We start from the raw sequence: 10,000 nt of genomic DNA, 5'->3' as shown, positions 1-10,000 counted from the left end.
GTATACTGTCTGATATACCACGGCTGTCAGCCAATCAGCATTCAGGGCTCGAACCACCCAGTTTATAATATATTATAGACCTATAATAGATGTAAAACTAGAAAATGATATTTTCTCCAATAAATTTTATTGGTAGTGGAAGAAGTAGTAGTTGTTTTTACAGTAGTAAATAGTACTATTGATTGTAGTAGCTAGTAACATGTGACTGTCCATAGGGTTTCTCCATGGGTTCTTCAGGGGATGACTGTGGTGGGGACGGTGGAAAGGCCCCGGGGCCGCTAGGGGGGGGGCTGGGGGCCGGTCCTGAGGACCCAGAACAGAGAGAGCTGATGGAGTACAGACCGGACCTTCTGGACCAGAACCAACGACCTTCCAACATCATCATGTTACGCATGCTGCCACCCAACGCTACCGCCAACGAGGTGTGTGGTGTTGGAGGAGGGGGGAGAGGGGAGGGGAGGGAGGGGGAAGGGGGAGGTGGGGAGGGAGAGGAGGGGGGAGGGAGAGGAGGGGAGGAGGGGGAGGGGGGGAGAGGGGAGAGGGGAGGGGGGGGAGAGGAGAGGAGAGGAGGGGAGGAGAGGAGGAGAGGAGGGGAGGGGAGGGGAAGGGGGGGGGAGAGGAGAGGGGTGGAGGGTGGAGGGGAAGGGAGAGGAGGGGGGAGGGAGGGGGAGGAGAGGGGAGGGAGGGAAGGGGGGGAGAGGGGTGGAGAAGAAGGGAGAGGAGAGGAGGGGGGAGGTGGGAAGGGAAGAGGAGAGGAGGGGAAGGGAGAGGAGGAGAGGAGGGAGGGGAAGATGGAGGGAGAGGAGAGGAGGGGACGGGAAGGGAGAGGGGGGGAGGGGAAGGGAGAGGAGAGAGGGAACGGGAAGGGAGGGGGGAGGGGAAGGGAATGGGGGGGAGGGAGGGAGAGGACTATTGGCTGATCGCAACAACAGGGGAGATGGGTAACAACTGTGCATGTTCTCGCTCGTGGGGCAAATTCCGTGACGTATATGCCCTTATTTGGTGCTTGACGTCACAGAGGCCAGTTTTACTGGGGGGAGAAGGAGCTGGAGTCTCCTAAAGTCAGTTCAGAAAAGTGTAAATCCGAAGAGACAGCAGCGAGAGCAAGCTGGTGTTCTGCAGGGAAGAAGGCACAGCATGAAACAACATGTCACTGTTTGCTGTTGAAAGATAGACAGCTGCAGAAGATGGCAAGTAGCAATAAAAACAGTAATTATAATGTAAACACTCCTACAGCCACTCTTAATAATAACAATAAAAACAGTAAATATAATGTAAACACTCCTACAGCCACTCTTAATAATAACAATAAAAACAGTAAATATAATGTTAACACTCCTACAGCCACTCTTAATAATAACAATAAAAACAGTAAATATAATGTTAATACTCCTACAGCCAATGTGTGTAGTAACCTAAGCACTTCATGGACAATGTTCTACGAAAGAGAGATATATATATATATATATATACGATGGGAAATGATAGGACCAATACCCAGAAAGCTGTTCCTTCCTGTGTCCCCGTGTTCCTTCCTGTTTCCCCGTGTTCCTTCCTGTTTCCCCGTGTTCCTTCCTGTGTCCCCGTGTTCCTTCCTGTGTCCCCGTGTTCCTTCCTGTGTCCCCGTGTTCCTTCCTGTGTCCCCGTGTTCCTTCCTGTGTCCCCGTGTTCCTTCCTGTTTCCCCGTGTTCCTTCCTGTGTCCCCGTGTTCCTTCCTGTGTCCCCGTGTTCCTTCCTGTGTCCCCGTGTTCCTTCCTGTGTCCCCGTGAACTGTATGTGTTGCCATTGCCGACTACAGAGGTGCTTTGCAGAAGAGTGCGTGTGTCTGATCAGTGGATGTGATTGTGTTGTAACTGTCGTGTCTTTGACTATGCCGGATTAAGTGATATGACATGCTAACTTATAAAATGATTTCTCTGTAATTAATATTACCTGATTAAGCTAATCATGTAAATGTAATTAACTAGAAAGTCGGGGCACCACGGAAGAACGTTTATAGAGCCGTTATCTTCCGAATAAACTCTTAAAATACTTTGTAATATTTTACATCGATAGCAGTCAATATTAACCCTTGTCTTATTTTCAGTCTCATAATGAAAGTTGTAAATTCTTGGCTATCTTCACGAACCCTGGCTAACAAGTTGAATCAGCAATACAAAATTGGGTTTAATTATTTATTTACTAAATACCTAAACTAATCACACAGAATACAAATGATGTCATACAGAAAACGTCCTGGTGGACGGAACCTGTATCATGGCTGGTTACACAAAGGAAAGGGGGTTGGGCTTGAATGAAAGAGCGGGAAGACTTAGGAACAGAGAAACAGCAGCTATGCTATCGTAAATACATTATCTTATGCATTCTAAATTACCGCCCATTTGGAAAAGGAAAATGCAATAAATATTTACTCTGAGCTGCGCTTCGGTAGATTGGTCGTAGATGCTGGCCGGGTTGGCCAACAGATCTTCCTGTAAACTCTTAAGAATGTCTCTGGTGGTAAATTGGATACGTGGTGGTATCTTCGTCCGTCTGTTAGACTGGATCCGTCGTCCGTCCTTTCCTAGCCCACGTCTACAGCGGCTAGGAAGTATCACTTCTGTAGTGCATAAGCTCAAAGTTCATACCATTCGCCACCAAAGCTCACGCCGAGGTTGGCTTAGTTCTGTCCTTGACATGTGTGTCCTTCTAACGTAGAGGCTGCAGACCTCACGTACTGGAACAACCTGGTTATCTTTTCGTCAAAGGCTTATATAGTGGAGAGGGGGGAAGGATGTGTTTCATCGTTTATAACCCCTCCTCTTCACAGGGGTGGGCCACTGATCAAGCAGGGCACTTTCCTTATGAAAACCCAAATCTCTCATTTGGAAGCTAAAATTACATTTCATCTCCTAACAAACAATTTCAATATCAAACATTTCAATTGCATAACAATTCCATGTTACTCTGATAACTAGAGGGTGTATACTTTCTCAGGTACAGTTTATGTCGTCCTGTCATCAGTCATAATGTCTCAGATGACAACCGAACTGACATACATACTCATTACGTTCCCAAGCATATTTCCAACTGGTTTTATTACCAAAATATGGTTCCTTTTCCCCATTTGTTTGATGTTCCCAGACTCTCTATATTTAACACAGGCTATTCAAGTCCTTCAGTAGGGTCAGAGAGGGGAAGGGAGAAAGGTATTTATGGGGGGGGGGGGTCATAAACCTTACCCACAGGCCAACGTCATGACATAACCATTCCACCGTAGCATTTAGGCGTAACACTTGGCGCTCTACCGGTTAGCGTATGTACCCTGTCGTTATGACAAGGGGGTTGAGGAGAATTGGAATAGACAGTTACTGTGTCATTTTACATTGGAATAGACAGTTACTGTGTAATCTACATTGGAATAGACAGTTACTGTGTAATCTACATTGGAATAGACAGTTACTGTGTAATCTACATTGGAATAGACAGTTACTGTGTCATCTACATTGGAATAGACAGTTACTGTGTCATTTTACATTGGAATAGACAGTTACTGTGTAATCTACATTGGAATAGACAGTTACTGTGTAATCTACATTGGAATAGACAGTTACTGTGTCATTTTACATTGGAATAGACAGTTACTGTGTAATCTACATTGGAATAGACAGTTACTGTGTAATCTACATTGGAATAGACAGTTACTGTGTAATCTACATTGGAATAGACAGTTACTGTGTAATCTACATTGGAATAGACAGTTACTGTGTCATCTACATTGGAATAGACAGTGTAATCTACATTGGAATAGACAGTTACTGTGTAATCTACATTGGAATAGACAGTTACTGTGTAATCTACATTGGAATAGACAGTTACTGTGTCATCTACATTGGAATAGACAGTTACTGTGTCATTTTACATTGGAATAGACAGTTACTGTGTAATCTACATTGGAATAGACAGTTACTGTGTAATCTACATTGGAATAGACAGTTACTGTGTAATCTACATTGGAATAGACAGTTACTGTGTAATCTACATTGGAATAGACAGTTACTGTGTCATCTACATTGGAATAGACAGTTACTGTGTCATTTTACATTGGAATAGACAGTTACTGTGTAATCTACATTGGAATAGACAGTTACTGTGTAATCTACATTGGAATAGACAGTTACTGTGTAATCTACATTGGAATAGACAGTTACTGTGTAATCTACATTGGAATAGACAGTGTAATCTACATTGGAATAGACAGTTACTGTGTAATCTACATTGGAATAGACAGTTACTGTGTAATCTACATTGGAATAGACAGTTACTGTGTAATCTACATTGGAATAGACAGTTACTGTGTAATCTACATTGGAATAGACAGTTACTGTGTAATCTACATTGGAATAGACAGTTACTGTGTAATCTACATTGGAATAGACAGTGTAATCTACATTGGAATAGACAGTTACTGTGTCATCTACATTGGAATAGACAGTTACTGTGTCATTTTACATTGGAATAGACAGTTACTGTGTAATCTACATTGGAATAGACAGTTACTGTGTAATCTACATTGGAATAGACAGTTACTGTGTAATCTACATTGGAATAGACACTTACTGTGTAATCTACATTGGAATAGACAGTTACTGTGTAATCTACATTGGAATAGACAGTTACTGTGTCATCTACATTGGAATAGACAGTTACTGTGTCATTTTACATTGGAATAGACAGTTACTGTGTAATCTACATTGGAATAGACAGTTACTGTGTAATCTACATTGGAATAGACAGTTACTGTGTAATCTACATTTGAATAGACAGTTACTGTGTAATCTACATTGGAATAGACAGTTACTGTGTAATCTACATTGGAATAGACAGTTACTGTGTAATCTACATTGGAATAGACAGTGTAATCTACATTGGAATAGACAGTTACTGTGTAATCTACATTGGAATAGACAGTTACTGTGTAATCTACATTGGAATAGACAGTTACTGTGTCATCTACATTGGAATAGACAGTTACTGTGTCATTTTACATTGGAATAGACAGTTACTGTGTAATCTACATTGGAATAGACAGTTACTGTGTCATTTTACATTGGAATAGACAGTTACTGTGTAATCTACATTGGAATAGACAGTTACTGTGTCATTTTACATTGGAATAGACAGTTACTGTGTAATCTACATTGGAATAGACAGTTACTGTGTAATCTACATTGGAATAGACAGTTACTGTGTAATCTACATTGGAATAGACAGTTACTGTGTAATCTACATTGGAATAGACAGTTACTGTGTAATCTACATTGGAATAGACAGTTACTGTGTAATCTACATTGGAATAGACAGTTACTGTGTAATCTACATTGGAATAGACAGTTACTGTGTCATTTTACATTGGAATAGACAGTTACTGTGTAATCTACATTGGAATAGACAGTTACTGTGTAATCTACATTGGAATAGACAGTTACTGTGTAATCTACATTGGAATAGACTGGGGGGTTCATGTATTATTTGACCTACTGATCGTTTCTCCCTGTCTCATTAACATATCTGCTACTCATTAACATAGCGGCTGCTCATTAACATAGCTGCTGCTCATTAACATAGCTGCCGCTCATTAACATAGCTGCCACTCATTAACATAGCTGCTACTCATTAACATAGCTGCTACTCATTAACATAGCTGCTACTCATTAACATAGCTGCTGCTCATTAACATAGCTGCTACTCATTAACAGCCTGCGAGTTACCAGACATGCAGTTCTCTGCTAAGGTGCAAACTTTGGAAGGCTGATGGAGGGCTGATGGAAGGCTGATGGAAGGCTGATAGAAGGCTGATGGAGGGCTGATGGAGGGCTGATGGAGAGCTGATGGAAGGCTGATGGAGAGCTGATGGAAGGCTGATGGAGGGCTGATGGAAGGCTGATGGAAGGCTGATAGAAGGCTGATGGAAGGCTGATGGAGGGCTGATGGAAGGCTGATGGAGGGCTGATGGAAGGCTGATGGAGAGCTGATGGAAGGCTGATGGAAGGCTGATGGAGGGCTGATGGAAGGCTGATGGAGGGCTGATGGAGGGCTGATGGAAGGCTGATAGAAGGCTGATGGAAGGATGATGGAGGGCTGATGGAAGGCTGATGGAGAGCTGATGGAAGGCTGATGGAGGGCTGATGGAAGGCTGATGGAAGGCTGATGGAGAGCTGATGGAAGGCTGATGGAGGGCTGATGGAAGGCTGATAGAGGGCTGATGGAGGGCTGATGGAAGGCTGATGGAGAGCTGATGGAAGGCTGATGGAGGGCTGATGGAAGGCTGATGGAAGGCTGATAGAAGGCTGATGGAAGGCTGATGGAGGGCTGATGGAAGGCTGATGGAGAGCTGATGGAAGGCTGATGGAGGGCTGATGGAGGGCTGATGGAAGGCTGATGGAGAGCTGATGGAAGGCTGATGGAGGGCTGATGGAAGGCTGATGGAAGGCTGATAGAAGGCTGATGGAAGGCTGATGGAGGGCTGATGGAAGGCTGATGGAGAGCTGATGGAAGGCTGATGGAGGGCTGATGGAAGGCTGATAGAAGGCTGATGGAAGGATGATGGAAGGCTGATGGAAGGCTGATAGAGGGCTGATGGAGGGCTGATGGAAGGCTGATGGAGGGCTGATGGAGGGCTGATTGAGGGCTGATGGAGGGCTGATGGAGGGCTGATGGAGGGCTGATGGAGGGCTGATGGAAGGCTGATGGAGGGCTGATGGAGGGCTGATGGAAGGCTGATGGAGGGCTGATGGAAGGCTGATGGAGAGCTGATGGAAGGCTGATGGAAGGCTGATAGAGGGCTGATGGAGGGCTGATAGAAGGCTGATAGAAGGCTGATGGAGGGCTGATGGAGGGCTGATGGAGGGCTGATGGAGGGCTGATGGAAGGCTGATGGAGGGCTGATGGAGGGCTGATGGAGGGCTGATGGAGGGCTGATGGAGGGCTGATGGAAGGCTGATAGAAGGCTGATGGAGGGCTGATGGAGGGCTGATGGAGGGCTGATTGAGGGCTGATGGAAGGCTGATTGAGGGCTGATGGAGGGCTATTCAGAGTCAAATCAAATCCAATGTTATCTCATGTGCTGAATACAACAGGAGTAATAGACCTCACAGTGAAATGCTGAATACAACAGGTGTAGTAGACCTTACAGTGAAATGCTGAATACAACAGGTGTAGTAGACCTTACAATGAAATGCTGAATACAACAGGTGTAGTAGACCTTACAGTGAAATGCTGAATACAACAGGTGTAGTAGACCTCACAGTGAAATGCTGAATACAACAGGTGTAGTAGACCTCACAGTGAAATGCTGAATACAACAGGTGTAGTAGACCTTACAATGAAATGCTGAATACAACAGGTGTAGTAGACCTCACAGTGAAATGCTGAATACAACAGGTGTAGTGGACCTCACAGTGAAATGCTGAATACAACAGGTGTAGTAGACCTCACAGTGAAATGCTGAATACAACAGGTGTAGTAGACCTTACAGTGAAATGCTGAATACAACAGGTGTAGTAGACCTTACAGTGAAATGCTGAATACAACAGGTGTAGTAGACCTCACAGTGAAATGCTGAATACAACAGGTGTAGTAGACCTCACAGTTAAATGCTGAATACAACAGGTGTAGTAGACCTCACAGTGAAATGCTGAATACAACAGGTGTAGTAGACCTTACAGTGAAATGCTGAATACAACAGGTGTAGTAGACCTTACAGTGAAATGCTGAATACAACAGGTGTAGTAGACCTTACAGTGAAATGCTGAATACAACAGGTGTAGTAGACCTCACAGTGAAATGCTGAATACAACAGGTGTAGTAGACCTCACAGTGAAATGCTGAATACAACAGGTGTAGTAGACCTCACAGTGAAATGCTGAATACAACAGGTGTAGTAGACCTCACAGTTAAATGCTGAATACAACAGGTGTAGTAGACCTCACAGTGAAATGCTGAATACAACAGGTGTAGTAGACCTCACAGTGAAATGCTGAATACAACAGGTGTAGTAGACCTCACAGTGAAATGCTGAATACAACAGGTGTAGTAGACCTCACAGTGAAATGCTGAATACAACAGGTGTAGTAGACCTCACAGTGAAATGCTGAATACAACAGGTGTAGTAGACCTCACAGTGAAATGCTGAATACAACAGGTGTAGTAGACCTCACAGTGAAATGCCCTTAATAACCAACAATGCAGTTCAAGAAATAGAGTTAACAAAATATTTACTTAATAAAATGAACATTTTTAAAATAAAAAGTAACACAATAAAATAACAATAACTAGGCTATATACAGGGGGTACCGGTACAGAGTCAATGTGGAGGCTATATACAGGGGGTACCGGTACAGAGTCAATGTGGAGGCTATATACAGGGGGGTACCGGTCCAGAGTCAATGTGGAGGCTATATACAGGGGGTACCAGTACAGAGTCAATGTGGAGGCTATATACAGGGGGTACCGGTACAGAGTCAATGTGGAGGCTATATACAGGGGGTACCGGTACAGAGTCAATGTGGAGGCTATATACAGGGTGTTACGGTACAGAGTCAATGTGGAGGCTATATACAGGGTGTTACGGTACAGAGTCAATGTGGAGGCTATATACAGGGGGTACCGGTACAGAGTCAATGTGGAGGCTATATACAGGGGGTACCGGTACAGAGTCAATGTGGAGGCTATATACAGGGGGGGTACCGGTACAGAGTCAATGTGGAGGCTATATACAGGGTGTTACGGTACAGAGTCAATGTGGAGGCTATATACAGGGTGTTACGGTACAGAGTCAATGTGGAGGCTATATACAGGGGGTACCGGTACAGAGTCAATGTGGAGGCTATATACAGGGGGTACCAGTACAGAGTCAATGTGGAGCTATATACAGGGGGTACCGGTACAGAGTCAATGTGGAGGCTATATACAGGGGGGTACCGGTCCAGAGTCAATGTGGAGGCTATATACAGGGGGTACCAGTACAGAGTCAATGTGGAGGCTATATACAGGGGGTACCGGTACAGAGTCAATGTGGAGGCTATATACAGGGGGTACCGGTACAGAGTCAATGTGGAGGCTATATACAGGGTGTTACGGTACAGAGTCAATGTGGAGGCTATATACAGGGTGTTACGGTACAGAGTCAATGTGGAGGCTATATACAGGGGGTACCGGTACAGAGTCAATGTGGAGGCTATATACAGGGGGTACCGGTACAGAGTCAATGTGGAGGCTATATACAGGGGGGGTACCGGTACAGAGTCAATGTGGAGGCTATATACAGGGTGTTACGGTACAGAGTCAATGTGGAGGCTATATACAGGGTGTTACGGTACAGAGTCAATGTGGAGGCTATATACAGGGGGTACCGGTACAGAGTCAATGTGGAGGCTATATACAGGGGGTACCGGTACAGAGTCAATGTGGAGGCTATATACAGGGGCTATCGGTACTGAGTCAATGTGGAGGCTATATACAGGGTGTTACGGTACAGAGTCAATGTGGAGGCTATATACAGGGGGTACCGGTACAGAGTCAATGTGGAGGCTATATACAGGGGGTACCAGTACAGAGTCCATGTGGAGGGTATATACAGGGTGTTACGGTACAGAGTCAATGTGGAGGCTATATACAGGGGGTACCGGTACAGAGTCAATGTGGAGGCTATATACAGGGGGTACCGGTACAGAGTCAATGTGGAGGCTATATACAGGGGCTATCGGTACTGAGTCAATGTGGAGGCTATATACAGGGTATTACGGTACAGAGTCAATGTGGAGGCTATATACAGGGGGTACCGGTACAGAGTCAATGTGGAGGCTATATACAGGGGGTACCGGTCCAGAGTCAATGTGGAGGCTATATACAGGGGGTACCGGTACAGAGTCAATGTGGAGGCTATATACAGGGGGTACCGGTACAGAGTCAATGTGGAGGCTATATACAGGGTATTACGGTACAGAGTCAATGTGGAGGC

The 10,000-nt window shown here is 44.8% G+C and overlaps 1 protein-coding gene across 1 annotated transcript in view; it reads left to right on the top strand.

The window, feature by feature from the left end:
- LOC106591492 (RNA-binding protein 10) overlaps positions 1-10,000 on the top strand; it is an 85,406-nt gene that overhangs the window by 16,240 nt on the left and 59,166 nt on the right. The window contains exon 4 of the mRNA XM_082961516.1: positions 216-422. Within this exon, the coding sequence (XP_082817642.1) occupies positions 216-422 (207 nt within the window). The remainder of the gene's footprint in view (positions 1-215; positions 423-10,000) is intronic.

Source organism: Salmo salar, chromosome 15, assembly GCF_965601325.2.
Source record: "Salmo salar chromosome 15, fSalSal1, whole genome shotgun sequence".
NCBI lineage: Eukaryota > Metazoa > Chordata > Actinopteri > Salmoniformes > Salmonidae > Salmo > Salmo salar.
This window is presented reverse-complemented; position numbering and strand designations above follow the sequence as displayed.